The sequence below is a fragment of the Catharus ustulatus genome, chromosome 22 (assembly GCF_009819885.2).
Source record: "Catharus ustulatus isolate bCatUst1 chromosome 22, bCatUst1.pri.v2, whole genome shotgun sequence".
Lineage (NCBI taxonomy): Eukaryota > Metazoa > Chordata > Aves > Passeriformes > Turdidae > Catharus > Catharus ustulatus.
Window position 1 is genome coordinate 8,138,391 of NC_046242.1, and position 16,028 is coordinate 8,154,418.

The following is a 16,028-nucleotide window of genomic DNA, read 5'->3' on the forward strand; positions in this document are numbered from 1 at the left end:
TCAACCTCTGTGTATGTTTTAAGTTGTCTCCCAGTTGCTTTGCCTCATCGCTGTGTATCCAGGTGATACATTAACTTCAGCTAGGAGAAAACAGAAATTGTTTTTTATTTATGTTGACATGAAAAATAATTAAGAAATTGTGATAAATGGCAATATCAAATAATTAAAACTTTAAATTTATGGTTTCAACCTGTGTGTATTTGTCATTAGGTTAATTGAGTAGTACAAAGAAACATGGGCAAGCTGCCACACATCTCTCAATGACAATTACATGTTCAACAGTCAAGTGCAAAACAGCACATCCCTTCATTTTGTAATATTATACATTATTGAGATAACATGTTGTGTGTATTCAGACATGAGGATTCTTGACACTATTTTCTAATGTGCTTTAATAACTGATTATGGAGTTGTGGAATCAATATTTTCATCCTGGCATATCTCAAGTAACACATTAGCATCATTCAGAGACATATCAACCATAGCAGAGCAAAGTGTCACCCTTTGAGTGCAGAACTGGAAAGGTGTCAGGATTATCTGCTCTTCATATGTGCAGATTGCCCAGCCTTGGAGGCTTACAGACTGAGCAAATTAGGAATTACAGGCATGATTTATACTGGTGTGAAGACAACCTAAGCATTGCTTCTTCCAACTCCCCGTCTTCTCATCCTTTTGCTTTTCATCCCCAGTGTGGTTTTCCATTTCATACATACAAATGATGTCAGAATTTGGCCAATAGCTCACAGTGTGACTCAATGCCACCTGATGAGAGTCTACACTGAAATAGTTTCTTTACAGAATAGTATCCATTGCACTGCAGTGCATTTGAGCTGAAAAATCCAAGTTATTCAGTGTGCTTCCAGAGTGAAGTCTAAGCACATTTGACGGGGGGGGTTTCTGTTGTTTTTCACACAACTCTAAATTTAAATCTTCTTATTGATGTAGAGAAGTATATATCTCTTTCTGATAAAGTGGTGCTCAATTAATAACTCTCCCTTTACACCTGCAGTGTGGTTGTCCAAAATGGCATTTAAAACAAGAACTGAGTATATTAGTAGAAATGATGGGGTGCTGTAAGCTCTTTCATGTCTAGTCGTGCTGACTTGGCAAGTAAAGCAGCTTTCCCTTCATTCATTGAATAACTACCACTCTGATTCAAGCCGAAGGTTGTACAAGCTATATATAGAGAACCATAAATTCTGGAGGCACATAGGTGTTTTGTGTGGGTGGAGGTGCTGTACAAGAAGTGAACCTTAGATGTGTTCCTGAGGAATGGCACAGTCTGCTCCAACATTGCCTTTGGAGAGATGTGCTACAAAATAAAGAAAACGGATAAGATAATAAATTTTGCTAAAAATAACCTGCAGCAAAAACCAGGGTTACCATTTCTGAGAGGAAGCAAGTGTAGAGAACAACAATCTGCTTCAGGCATCCTAATTCTCTGATAAAATTTAGTGGTTATATTTCTTCTCTAAGTGCTTCTTATCAAAGATCTGTAATGCTAGTCAAGGTGCCGAGTGGCACATTAATTCTTCCTGTTCATCAGAGAGGGAAAATTATATCTGTAGGTGGATGTTCTCATCTTGGTAGAAGGTTGCACCATTTGGATGTTGCCATGAGTTAATACTGAATTACTAAATTTAGAATTGTTTTAGCAGTACACAGTAAGACAACTAAAACTTCATGTGGGTGTATTGACAGAGAATCAGAGAGTTGACACAAGGGGCAGTTTTCTGTCAGTGCTCTGTGTTAGGTTAAAACTTCAGGGGAAGTCTTTGAGAAAGGAGAGGTTATCCAGATTCTTCTAAAAGCTCAAGAAATTTGCTCAAGAAATTTTGTTGAAGAAATTCAGTTTCTAGCAGTCAAGTGGCAAGAGGGATGTTGCCAGATCGTGATAATCAAAATCACCGCTGTGTCCCCACCTACCAACAAGAAGGAAACCCTGGTCTGCCTGGGGAAGTGATGGAGTCACCATCCCTGGATGTGTTTAAAGAAAGACTGGATGTTGCACTCGTGCCATGGTCTGGTTTAGATGTTAGGGCATGGGTTGGACTCAATGATCTTGGGAGGTCTCTTCCAACCCAGTCATTCTGTGTGTGATTCTGTGTGTGATCATGCCACCTACACCACGTGGACCAAGTGGATCATCCTGATCACAGAATGAGCCTGGATAGAACCTCCTAATTGTCCTGGGATTCTGGAAATTATAAACTGGCCTGAAGGTGAGACTTTTGGATTATCTTCTGAAATAGAGGATGAGCAAGTGACATGTGCCGAGGAAGCCCCAGCATATAACGAGCTACTGGAGATTGAAAGACAATATGCCCTCTTCACTGATGGTTCCTGCCAAATTGTAGGTGCTAACCAGAAATGGAAAGCTGCTGTATGGAGCCCCACACAATTTGCACAAGCTACTGAGGGACAAGGTGGATCAAGTCAGGTCACGGAACTTAAAGCCATCCAGTTGGTTTTGGATATTACCAAATGAGAGAAGTAACCGAGGGCTCTGTCTCTATGCCAACTCGTGGATGGTAGCTAATGCTGCCTGAGGTTGGATGGATCACTGGAAAAAGGCCAGCTGGCAGCTCAGAGGGAAACCCAACTGGGCTGCTGAGATTTGGCAGGACGTTGCCACCTGAGTAGAGAGACTGACCATGAAGGTTCAACACGTGGATGCACACGTACCCAAGAGTCGGGCTAATGAAAAGCATCACAACAAAGAGCAGGCGGACCGAGCTGCCAAGGTGAAAGTATCACAGGTGGATCTGGACTGGCAGCACAAGAGAATTATTTCTAGCTTGCTGGCCCAATGATTCCTCTGGTCATCAGGGCAGAGATGCAACATACCAATGGGCTTGTGACTGAGGGATGGGCCTAAATATGGACAATATCTCACAGGTCAGCCACAACTGTGAGACCTGCCCTGTGATCAAACACGCCAAGTGGGTGAAGCCTCTGTGGTACAGTGGACGATGGTCAAAGTACAGGTATGGGGAAGCATGGTAAATTGACTACATCACCCTTCCCCAAACCTGCCAATGCAAGAACTACCTGCTGACCATGGTGGAAGGCACTACTGGATGGTTGGAGAGCTAATCTGTGCCTCATGCTGCTGCTTGGAACACCATCCTAGGTCTGGAAAAACAAGTCCTGTGGAGGCATGGCACCCTTGAGAAAATTGAGTCAGACAACAGGACTCAATTCAAGAACAACCTTATAAACACCTGAGCCAGGGTACATGGCATGACTATATCACATCCCCTATCATGCACCCACTGCCAGGAAAAGTTGAACAGTGCAATGGACTACTTAAGACTATCCTGAAGGCACTTGGTGGGGGGACCTTCAAATACTGGGAACTGAATTTAGCAAAGCCCACCTGGATGGTCAGCTCATGAGGCTCCATCAATTGAGCTGGTCCTGCCCAGTCTGAACCCTTGCACACAGTGGATGGAGATGAAGTCCCTGTGGTACACGAGAGGTACAGCAATTTCATGATTATAAGCCGCACCTGACTCTAAGCCACAGGTCTGGGTGTTGCCAACTGTCTTGGGTTACAATACAGGGTGTGATAAAAGGTATCTGTTCTATCACCATCTGTTGAGGGTGGGGGCAGTGATCCTTATCTCTGTGGCAGATATTCTGCTAATGGGCCATCCATTGAAACCAGGCAGGGCATTGTTCTTTATCTTTTCACAACCCATCCTTCCTCCAGCCAGTCATTTTCTGCTCATGGCCATTGAGTCCCACTGTGGGACTGATAAAATTACTGCATCCCATTGGGAGTTGCTCCAGCCAGGGGGAAGAGCCCAACATTTCTTACCAAGATAAAAACAGAGGTTTTGGGACACTAAGGTAGCCCCTTTCTCCACTGGACTCCAGAGGAAAACCGGATTTCTCCACATCACCACTGGAGCTCCGGAGGGAAACTGCACCTTGTACAGGAGCACTGCTCCAACTGAGCCACATCTGTCACTGCAGGAAGATGCAGCCACCATGGAATGGGACTGCTGCCACCACCCTGCCTGACGGGTGTCAGGTTGTACTCTGACTTTGTCAGGGTTTGGAGTTTGTTTCTTTGTAGTGCTGTATTTCTATTTTAATTTCCCTAGTAAAGAACTGTTATTCCTAATTCCCATATTTTTACCTGAGAGCCCCTTGATTTCAAAATTATAATAATAATTTGGAGGGAGGGGGTTTACATTCTCTATTTCAAAGAGAAGCCCCTGCCTTTCTCAGCAGACACCTGTCCTCCAAATTAAAACAGCAATTTTTCGTTCTTTGTCCATATACAAGCCACACCTGATTATAAGCTGCACTTCAGGTTTGGACCAAAATATTAGTCAAAATGGTGCGGCTTGTAATTGTGAAATTACTGTATTTTAGGAAAGACTGTTTGAATTAGTCTCACCTCAGGCAAAGGCAACTTATCCATGGAATTGTTTTTGCTCAAGGACCTGGTTACACTTGGTGGGTAATGCAGAAAGATGAGTAAACTCATTGTGTGCCACAAGGACAATTAATACTGAGTGAGAACTCTGTATAAGGTTTCATTATGTGTGTGTATGTGTGTATATATATACACACAAATATAACAGTTTAGGGAAGGTGTTGATTTGACTGTGATGCAGATGGTAATAGAAAATAGAATAGGGGCTGAATAATTAGGTTACAGTGTAAAATATAATAGAAAGTATATATTCTATTACCATCTTCATAAAAGCAGGTGGGGCAGTGTTCCTTTCCTCCTCCATGACTACTCCCTGATAACTCTGGGGGCTGTCTCCGCTAATGGGCCATCAAGTTTCACTACATGACTCATACAATTACATTATCCCATTGTGAGATGCTCCACCCAGGGAGGAACCAAGCATTCCTACCCGGATATAATCTGAGGAACACCAAGGACAGCCGTTTCTCTTTGAAAATATGAATAATCAAATTAGGCAGAACTGTTCAAGTTAGCATTATTGTAACCACCTAATCATCATTATTTTCTTTAATACTTATCACTTACTTGATACTGTATATGTACTTTCAGTTGGCTGAAATACTTAATGATTGTGACAAGTCTTTACTGTATTTTCTTTCTTACTGTGCAGATGAAATAGAGTTTAGAATATTTAATTACCTTTTAATTAAGAGTAACTTTTCTATTGTGACAGACTGTCACAATATAAACAGACAAGACTCATTTCTTCATGCAAAAAAGCCAGATGGTCCTGGGGGCCCATGGCTGCCGGGTCCAGGGGGGCCCGGTGGCTCACGGCACCACCCCTGCTGGATACAGGCGGGCCTGGTGGCTCGCGGCACCGCCCCTGCCGGGTACAGGCAGGCCCGGGGGCCAATGGCTACTGGATTGAGGCGGGGCCTCGGCCAGCAACCGCGCGGAGGGAGCTGGGGGCAGAGCCTCGCTGCAAAAAAAAAAAGTGCGCCTTACAGTCCAGTGCACCTTATCTGGTCTACAAAGTTGTGAATTTTGCCGACTCCTGGGGGGGTGCACCTTATAGTCCGGTGCGCCTTATGGTCATGAAATTACTGTACTTTAATCCCCATGAATTTATGTATTTAATGAAGGTAGGAATTTTGAAGTCAAAGAATGCATTTTAGGAATATAAACTTCAATTAAAAGAAAAAAAGAGCCAACTGATTAAAATGTCATTGGAGAAAGGTAAAAGCATCACCATTTCTTTTTTAAAAATTAGTTTATTAGTTGAAAGCTTGCTGTTCAGTATAGGTCTTTTGACTATTCAGTAGTTCAAGAAATGCACAGTGCTACCATTAACCGCATTTTTATTGTCTTCAACCAAATAATTAAGGAATTATAAATTTTTAATATTTAAATTAATATTTCCAAAGTTCAACAATATAGAAAATATGAAGTGAGCACATAATATATGAAATGAAAAGTTACTTGCCAAATCTTCTATGGGCTGTAAATACATGTTTGTTGTGAGACTACCTAAAAACTGTTCTCTCTTTTTTTCAAGCAGGCCCTTCCAACATATTAGAGACAGATGAAGAAATTGCTCCTGGAAAAAGTTATACAGGTAGATCTTTTGCTTGTATTTTTTATCACTTCTGTTTAAGGAACTGAATGTTTGAGTTTTGTTTTTCACAACTTTGCTACTTGATTTGCCATAAAAATGAGGGTATTGGAACTTAAACATGAACAGAAATGAAAAATACAGTTGCTTTAATTTCCAGCTGTCGAAGTAGAGAGACAAATAGATGGGAACTTAATTTCTAACCTTTCTAAATTCAAAGAGGAGCATCAACTTGATCATTCTAAAGTACTAGTTGTTTGTGTGATTTGGTGTATTTTTGAAGAAATTCAGTCTGTTTTGTAATGGCATATAAAGTTTAATAAAACTCTGCTTTATAAATTGTGACTACAACTTAACTATATCTTTCAGTTTAGAGTCAGGTGAATGAACACATAAAGAAAAAAGTAGATGGGAGGTCTGTTTTAGTGGAAGCAGTTCCTTACCAAAAATCAGTAATAGTTGAAATGCCTTTAAAAAAACTGTGCAGTTTTTTACAACTCTTTAAATTAAAAATACTAGATTGCTCATTTGGAAAGACTAGGAAATATTAATTGGCATTTAACACCATGAATTTTGTCATAAGATTTAAATGTTTTTTTAATCATGAATTCTGAGTGTTGTTGATGTGAACAACATAATTGTGGAATTTCTCCTGTGAAAATCCTGAATTAAATAGTAAGGATTAAAAATCGTTTAAAATTTCTTACATATTTTTACTGTGGTATCTTTTTACTTTACATTTGTGAAGGAAACCATCAGCATGGTTTAATACTGGAACAGAGAGATCTGAAAGACGATACATTTCAAAATGCATAAGTCCAGCTTTCCTCTGACAAAATAATTAAAATAGGTTCCTTCAAAATAATCTACTGCATTTTGATAGAATTTCTGATGCAATTAGCTTCACTTGCTTTAACTGTGCTGCAGTTCAGTATCAATTGCTCTTTCTCACACCCAGTGTTGATGGGCTCATCCTGCTTGTCTTGTGGGTGCACAGTGGCCCAACAAAAGCAATGTGATCATGAATTTCTCTCCCATGTTTCACTGTTGGCCTTACAGCCTGTTTTGGAAATCATCACAGTGCAGTAACCATGAGTCTGTAGAGATGGTAAGAAAAATGTATAATATGGGGACATGCAGCCTTTGTTTATATTTTCAGTAATTGTGGGTAAGAGAGGTGAAAATACTTAGATTGTATTAACCCTACAGTGCTAAGATCATGAAATTTCCTTCGGTCATAGCACCACTGTGCACAGCTGCACGTGCAGTTTATCCAGTGAAACCCTCACCTCCTTGCCTTTGTGTGGAATTGCTGAAAGGCTCATGGGAACAAATCTTTGCTTCTGTTTTTGTTGCCTGCTGTGAGTGCAAGGGGCTTCTTTGACAATGTTGGTTTAAATGCAAAGGCATGGAGTGTTTGGTTGAAAATGTTGTCTGTGTCCATCACTCAGCAGTCCTGTTTTTCCCTTTCAGATTTCTCCCAGCAGCATGACATGCCAGAAATAGGTTCAGATTCTGAGCCTGAAGTCACTAGTGAAGGTCAGTTCCTCTGGTCATTGATTTCAACTGGTTGACCATTCTTATATCTAAAATGTGTCTTCGGTAGCCAGCATTACTTGGGCACTGAAAGAAGAGAATTGTGTGCCAGTGTGGACTGTAGTTTGGGTTGTGAAATGCCTGGTAAATGAACCTGATTGGGGGAAGTATTAGAAATCCAGAATACACTGAAGCACATGGGATTTATTTGGCTTGTTTTGAAATGATGCCAGACAGCAAATTGCATCTTTTGCATATTTTCGTAGTGTTGACAATGTATAATGCTCATGGAATGGACCAGATGTTCTACCATTGATTCATTGTGGAGAGCACATTGCTTTACAAACTCACTGTAGTTATATGTGTGACATTTGTAGTTAGCACTGGCTTCTGGGAAGGGTGGTAGCAGAACAGAAAGGCTGTGTTGCCAGTGGTGTAAGTGAAACCTCAAGGTTCATGTCTGATATTGATAACTATGAGATAGAAACCTGTACATGTAGCACCTCCCTTTGTCATCTACATGTCTGTGAAGCTGCTGATCAGTGTCCCTGCTGTTCTCATGCAAGGATCTTGGTATGAGGTCATTTATGTTTCTTGTATTTGTGAATGAGTGTGCTGTAACTGCTTTAAAACCCTGCTGAGATTGGCTTTTGCAGTACTTGCTTGTGAAATTAGATTAAGAGCACCCAATCAGCAGTTTAGAAAGTAGGCAGGGTATTTGGGATAAAGTGGACACTTCTGGCATTAGCTTCACCATTTTACATTGCAGCATGGAAAGAGCTTCAACATTACCTCCACAGAAACATTTATGTGAGAGAAGTCATTAAGTTCTGTGTATGTGTAAAGGCCTTTACCACAAAATTAAGTGTTCTGAAAAGGTCTTATCTGTCAGAGTATAACAGAACTGTATAGGTACAAGATATTGACATATATATTATAATATTTTTACTAAGTAATCCATACCATTAGTCTGTGGTTGCATGTTTTTCTATATGTGAAATTAGTTTTCTTTGTCTGCTCCAACCATTACTTTTCTTTGTGTGCTCTAACCATTTGTTTTTTCTGAGGTTGGAGGTGTTGGTGTCTGGGATGTCTAAAAAGCTGAGAGCCATAAGGGAGATAGGGATGGACTGGGAAGTGAGTGGCTAAGTAGCAGCTCTCTGACAGGTTGCTAGGTTTGCTGTTCTGTCCAGTTGTGTGTGTGTTTAAGGCAGAGTTGACCTGTTTGATGAATTTCATTGGCCCCCATTAGTTTTACCCTCCTTGGGATGTGGGTCTAGAACATTTGAGTTCTTCAAGACAAATCTTAGGTACTGTGTTTTGAGATGTGCTAGTTGGATGATATTACTTCCAGTTAGATAAAAAAAAGTAGTCCCTATTTGCGCAATTTATTTTGTGATTCCTCTTGCTGTTGCACATCATGTGATGTGCAGCCATGTTTCTGGAGACAATGGTGTTTTCCTTAGGAAGTACAGAAGGAGCTTTGCTTTTTTGTTATCTTGTTCTTTTCACTGGCCTTTTTGAAGGAACAAGTTGTTCCTTCACAGATAAGAACAGGAGCTTTTTGAAGTTACTGAGATAAGTAATTTGTTGCAAAATTTGGTGCCCTCATAAGCACAATTCCTTATTTCTGTTACAGTTTTGTAGTTCAAAGCAGTTCCAGTGCTGCACATGTGTTCCCTGGACATAAAACCTGTGATGTTGGTTTCTTTTTGTTTCTTAAAGATGATGATGATGATGACTACCTACCCCCTGAAAAGAGACAGAAGAGCAGTGAGTCAGCTAATGAAGCTTCCAGTATTGGGAGTAGAACAGCAGAAGATTTCAGTTTTGGTAAGATGAAAATTAAATATGATTTTATGTACCAGTATTGTTTTATGAAAAGGTTTTGGATAATTTTGTGCTGTCACATCAAATGATCACTGAGAACCTTTTTAACAGAATTAAGGAAGCTAAAAACCAGAAGATATACAACGTTTTTGGAAGTTTATTTAAGAGCCATGTGCTCTGTGTAGGCATTGCAGTAGTACAAGAATTATCATAGCCTTCCCCTGGTTTTTTGTTATTTGATGGGATGACATAAATAGACACATAGGAATCTGGGATCCTCTGGATGTGTTCTTTCATGATCCATTATGTTGTGAGTTCTCCACAGCAACTCATCCATGCACTTCAGTTTACTCTGATGAAAGATTCTTTTCCTGGGATTTTTTGTGATCCTATACCTCTCTTTAATTCTTCGGTTTGGTTTGGTTTGTGGACACATTAATCTGTGCTTTTATAAGATTCTGTGCAATCAGGAATATCTTAAAACATCACTTAAACTGTACAGAATTGAAACATAACAAAACTGAAAGTATACATCACTTAAATTTAAGAAAAGTCAGAGCTGAGAGTGTTCCTTCAAAAGTTCCAGGTACAACAGAATTTAAATCATTTTGGCTCCATCATTATAAGAAAGTTACTAAAAATTTGTCATACAACAGTTAAACCTCAATGAACAATATGCAAGCAAACAACTGATTTGTAACTGAAATAGCATCATGAATTTGCTGGAGGGATTATAAAGGTGTGGCAAATAAGTTGTGATTTTGCATAATACAGTTTTGCGAATAGCTCATGCTAAGTGCAAATGTTTTTGGAAGTATGCATTAATAGTCAGGATTTTTCTGGTGTAACCATAACTTTGCTCAGAGTATTTTGAATTCCAGCTTTACTCAAACAAGTTACTGTGGTGTATATCTTGGCAAATTGCACTTCAAAGCTGCTGGGTTTGCAGGTGGTAAGACAACTTTTCGAGGTTGCCTGTACAATAGAGTTGAGCTTGGAATATTAAAGGTAATGGGATATACAGTAATTTCACGACCATAAGACGCACTGGACTTTAAGGCACACCTCTGGGAGTCGGCAAATTCTGCAACTTTGTACATTATATAAGGCGCACTGGACTATAAGGTGCACTTTTTTTTGCCGCGAAAATCCGTGCCGCATGTAACAAAGTAATTAGTAATGGAATTAGTAACGGAATCCCGTGATCGTGGAGTTTACTGCCAGGTGCTCAATTTGCAAACATTTTTCACAGATTGGCGTAGCCTTTAAATGCAGCCCCAAGCGCCCTCCCCGTGCTCAGGGCCTGGCACTCCCGCCCGCCTCCGCGCCGGCTGGCGAGGTGGGGCTTGGGGCGACAGCGGCTTGGGACCATCTGCGGCTCGGAGCGACGTGGCGCTGCCCACTCCCTCTCTCCCTGTGCGGCTCCTGCTGCCCGCTCCCTCTCTCCGCATGTGGCTGCTGCTGGCTGGGCGCCAGGCGGTCCCTCTCAGCCCGTGCGGCCGCCCCTGGCTGGGGGCTGGCCGCTCCTGCCCCCGTCACGGCTTGGTGCTCCCGTGGCACTGCCCCCCCTCGTGGCTCGGCTCACGACTCACACTTTTTTTTTGCAGCGAGGAACTGCGCCATGTGCAACAAAGTAATGAATTACTGGCAGGTGCTCAATTTGCAAACATTTTTCACAGATTGGCATAGCCTTTAAACACAGCCCCAGGTGCCCTCCCCGTACTGTGGACCCCTGCACTCCCGCCTGCCCCCAGCACCAGCTCGCGCAGCTCCTGGCTACTACCGCGCGGCCGTGGGTCCCGGCTTCCCCTGGCCGGCGACCGCAACTGCTGTGCACCCAGGCACTCCTGCCTGGCGCTGGCTGGCGCCACCTGGCTTTTTGTCACCCCCGTGCCTGGGCCAGGGCCGGCGGAAGCTCCCTCCCTCCCCATGTGGAGGCAGAGACCGGGGCAGGAGCTGGCTCCCTCCCTCCCCATGTGGCTCCTGCTGGCTGCGGCCACCCGCTCCCGCCCGCCCTCGCGACTCGGTGCTCCCGCGGCACCGCACCCCCATTGCGGCTCACACTTCCAGTTTGGCAAATTTTGCAACTTTGTCCATTATGTAAGGTGCACCGGACTATAAGGTGCAGTTCCGGGTTCGGGGGAAAATTTTAGTCAAAAGTGTGCACCTTATAGTCATGAAATTACTGGAAATATTTAAGGCTAAAACATCAAGAGCCCAGTTACAGTGATTTCACGACTATAAGGTGCACCCTTTTGACTAAAATTTTCCCCCGAACCTGGAACTGCACCTTATAGTCTGGTGCGCCTTATGGTCATGAAATTACTGTATATAATACTGCCATGAGTTTTCAGGAGTAACTTGGTTAAGTTAGTGGGTGTGTACGACTGACACTTGTATATAAACAGCTACAAAGTCATGAATGGCATGAGCTACTGTTTACTAAACTTATGGTACATCAGTGTACTGAAGCTGTTTTGATATCAAGTCCAATTTCAGTTTATACACAGCAAGGAAGAATACCTACACTTGAATCACTGTCGTAGTTTAGGGCAAATTTGGGGAAAACCTCCGGAAGGAGCCCCCAGAAAACGAAACCCCCACGACTCCTCCCCCCTCCACCGGGTTCGGGAAGTATTTTCTCAGAGGAGAAGTGGAAAAAATCTGTTTATTTAACAAACAAAACACTCCCCAATGCAAGAAGAGAAAATGAACAGCCCCAAATGACAAAAAAACTTTTTCACCGCTCTGAGAGGATGACAAACTCAGAAAGTCTCTCCTGCAAGTGGTCAGCCAGTTATTGGTCTCTGGTGCTGGGGATGACTGCTGCAGATCACAAATTGCAGACTCCTGGTGTACCTTGGTGTTTCCCAGGTCCCGGTCCAGAACAGGTTCAGATTGGTATTCAGGAAAGGGAAAGACTGAAAGAAAAAAAAAAAAAGAAAACCAAAACAGTCCAGGGAAAGAAATTGGGCTGCCTAACTAAACTAAGTAAAAAGCAAGCAAAGCCAAAGCCAGCAAGCAAAAGCCAGCCAGAGCCAGCAAACGTAGCCTCCCCCAAGCGCAGATAATGGGGGAGGGGAGCCAACTGATAAGCAGACAAAACAAGCTTTCACTTTCAGAGTTAGTTCTGAAAGCACAGAACATAATACCAGGCATAAACAGAACACACGGCTGGGGATACAAGCACCATAACGTCACCCCAGGACAATCACTAAATAGCTGTACCTCTCCGAAATGCTGTCACATGTTTCTTCATGGCGAAGATTCACAATAAAATTACCTTATTAAAGCTGTGGGATAATGTTCCTGTAGAGGTGGACAGAACATATAGACACACTACATTTCAGAAGGCTAATACCCCTTTATTACAACAACCAGCTGTCTTTCATACCCTCTACAAAGTTTACACTTTGTTCATTGGTTACAATAGATCAACATAATGTTCATTGGGGTAAAACCCATCTGCGCCTCTGTTTTTCCCAAGGCTTTTCTTCAAATACTTTTTCCAGCGCGAGTTTTCTTCTGCTTATCTCCTTCTTCCTCTTTTTCTCAGTCTCCAGACCAACAGATAGAATTGATAGACTACCTTTCAGAAATAACCCTGATTCAGTAACCCTCTCTGGCCCGCAGACCAGCTGTGAGTCCACAGGACAAAAACCAAGTGAACAGGCAAAGCTAACACAATTCTGTCAGCTTTTACAGTGGAAAGTTGTTAGCTAATTGTATCTAATTCCCAAATAGCTGCTGCAGATAAAGCTCAAGGTTTGCCTTCAAGTGGGCAAAGAAATGCATGATTTATGACCCAGCTAATTGCTCCCAGTAATTGTTGTGAATCATGCAATGTGCTGACACTGGGATTGAGTTAATTGCTATTCCATTATTATCCACCCAAAATATTTCCAACGAGTGATCTCCTAAATTGTCTAAGGGGACACTGTATCTTACAAACATGAACCTTCCTGTCCACAAACTAAATCATTAGCCACATAGTGGTAAATGGTACTTTTGGGCTACCAACTTGAAAATATTCTACCAGGTATTTAAGTTTCTAATTTTCATGATAACAGCTAGCATCATTATAACTGAGCAAAGAATCAGTATTAATTCAGTGCAGTCAGACTTAAAAATTGAAATTCCTGGAAAGGGAGTGTACATCGCACATGGCAAGTTTTACCCATCACACAATATATCAGCATTTCTGTTGAAGAATTTAGACCTTGCTGTGTGACCAGTATGCAGGAGGACACTACATTCACACAAAGAGCTTTGAGTCTCTCCAATAAACAATCCTGTCAAAATCCACAGCTCACTGAAAAGACAAGGTTAGTTTTAACAGAGTTGCAGTAATAATTTCACAAATATCACGAGGATAACCCGTCTGCATTCTGGGATTTCAGTAACTCAGAGTTATCTGTTGATTGAAGCTCTCCCATACCAATTTCTGCAGTTTCTGATAATAGAGCAGCCTAAGATCTCCGTGTTTCAGTGCATGTTTTTGTCATTCTGATAACAGTGTACTACATCAGTACTCCATGTAGGCCATAAATCTGCCGTGATTTATGGTTCTGGGGTTGAACAGGTAGGCCAAGCTAGGATAGTTAGGAAAGGCCAACATCTCCCAGACTTGGCTGGTATGCCTCGTGCTGTAATTTGTGATTCCAGGCTGTCAGGGGCCAGCTGCATCTGGGTGAATGGGGGCTGTGGAGGTTGGAGGACTGAGGGAGGAGTGGGCAGCAAAGAAGCTGCAGTTGTAGGGGCGGGCACTGGAGGTTTTGCAGCAGGAGGGGCACCCTGGAGAGCAGCTGCTGTTGGGGAGGCAGGATGCAGAGTATGCAGGGAGGCCTCACCAGGGAAAGCGTGCTGAGGGGGCTGAAAAGAGCCGAGCAGAGGCCAAAGGACTGAGGGGCCAGCAAGCACTGAGCAGAGGCTGAGAGAACTGAGGGGGCCAACAAGGGCTGAGCAGAGGCTGTGGGGACTGAGGGGCCAACAAGCACTGAGCAGATGCTAACGGAACTGAGGGGGCTGACAAGGGCTGAGCAGAGGCCATGAAGACTGAGGGGGCCGACAAGGGCCACACAGAGGCCATGGGGGCCCTACAGTGGCTAGGGGTACAGCTGTGGGGGAGCTGGCATTGGGGGACAGCTGGTGAAGGAACCACTGAGAGAGGAGCTGGCAGCTGACAGGCTGCTTGCATGGGAGGCACTGTGCAGAGTAGCCTGAAGATCAGCCATAGTGGGGGTGGGCACCCTACTCCAAGAGAGCTTCTTACTCCATGGGGAGTGTCTTACTCTGGGTGGGCTTTGTTAGTGCCTGTAATATCATGTGCTAAATTGAAGATCAGTCCGTTCCCTGGATCCATTCCATGGATCTGTTCTCCGGATCTGTGCCCAGATTCATTATCACTATCTATTTTAGCACTCCCTTCTGCAACTGTGCGCAGGAGTTTTTATAACATGAAGGCTTCTCTCATTTAAGAAAGAGTTACAAGGTTCTTTAACCTGCAAGAAAAGTTGCTCCAGTGTGGAAAATGTGCTGCTATATTTTTAAGCTCCGCCAGTGGTACCAGGACACCTCCCCAGTCCCAGGATACTCACAGTCCTGTGGCTCTTCATCCAGCGAACACTGCTGACTTAACCTTAAAGGCCTTTTGCACTCTGCTGGATTGTGGATTGCAAAGAAAGGTCCCTGTTGTTGTAGCAGGGTGTGAGCTCTGCTATCTGCATGCAGTCTGAGTGTTCCAGGTGTGTAAGGGCTGCCTGACTGAGTCGCTGTCCATCTCTTCATTGCAATCTAGTATCCCAGTGTTCCGGGTCCACAGGGCTTCATTTTTGGCTGCAGTTCTCCTCCTCACTCTAATCTTATCTCCCCGTTGTTCAGGCACGATGTACAAAGTAGAGTGACGGGGAGTCCCCAGGCAGGTGCAAAGGAGAGTCCTTTATTGCCAAACCAGGCCTTTTTAAGCAGTTAGTCCATTATCAGTTACATTACATTTAAGTGCAACAAGTATAATTCAACAAAGCACCATAAACCAGGTAGTGAGCACATCATGGTTATATACCTCCAATTCAGTCTCCAATTTGCCATGGTCCTTTTCTGCTTAGCTGAAGTAACAGGCCTGAGCCATGGTTTTACAAGGGTAACAAGGCCCATATTTCATGACGTGTAACCTGTATGCAACATTAAATTAACATCATCTGACATTTTTTCAAATAAATATTTGAAAGATGTTGCCTTATTGGAAATTGTACATCTTCTCCAGCCATTCTCTTTTAATATTTCCACTGAGTTGGCTTTTGTGATTTTTGTTTAGCTTTACTTTCAGTTGCCCAAATCACACCACTGTGGAGGTTGCTATAAGAAAATTGTGATGGGATTCGTCATTATTTTAAATCATGAAAGGCATTTCCAGGGTGCTCATCACCCAAAGATTAGTGGTTTGATGGGATGTGAAAGGCAGATGAGTGTCCAGCCGGCTTTGCTGTGAGCAGGTGGCTCTCCAGCCTGAGTCATGTGCTTTTCAAGGCAGGTTTTGCTAGCAGCAGTGCTCCTTCTTGCAAATCCCACTAGTTTAGCTCTGAAGGTAGCTATCACCATAGTTAAGGGTAATTCCAT

General features: G+C 42.9%; 1 protein-coding gene across 2 annotated transcripts in view; it reads left to right on the forward strand.

The window, feature by feature from the left end:
• Positions 1 to 16,028, forward strand: part of GTF2I (general transcription factor IIi) — an 85,911-nt gene that overhangs the window by 21,454 nt on the left and 48,429 nt on the right. For both annotated transcript variants that reach the window (XM_042779897.1, XM_033078016.1), the window contains exons 11-13: positions 5,994 to 6,050; positions 7,521 to 7,586; positions 9,309 to 9,416. In XM_042779897.1, the coding sequence (XP_042635831.1) occupies positions 5,994 to 6,050; positions 7,521 to 7,586; positions 9,309 to 9,416 (231 nt within the window). The remainder of the gene's footprint in view (positions 1 to 5,993; positions 6,051 to 7,520; positions 7,587 to 9,308; positions 9,417 to 16,028) is intronic.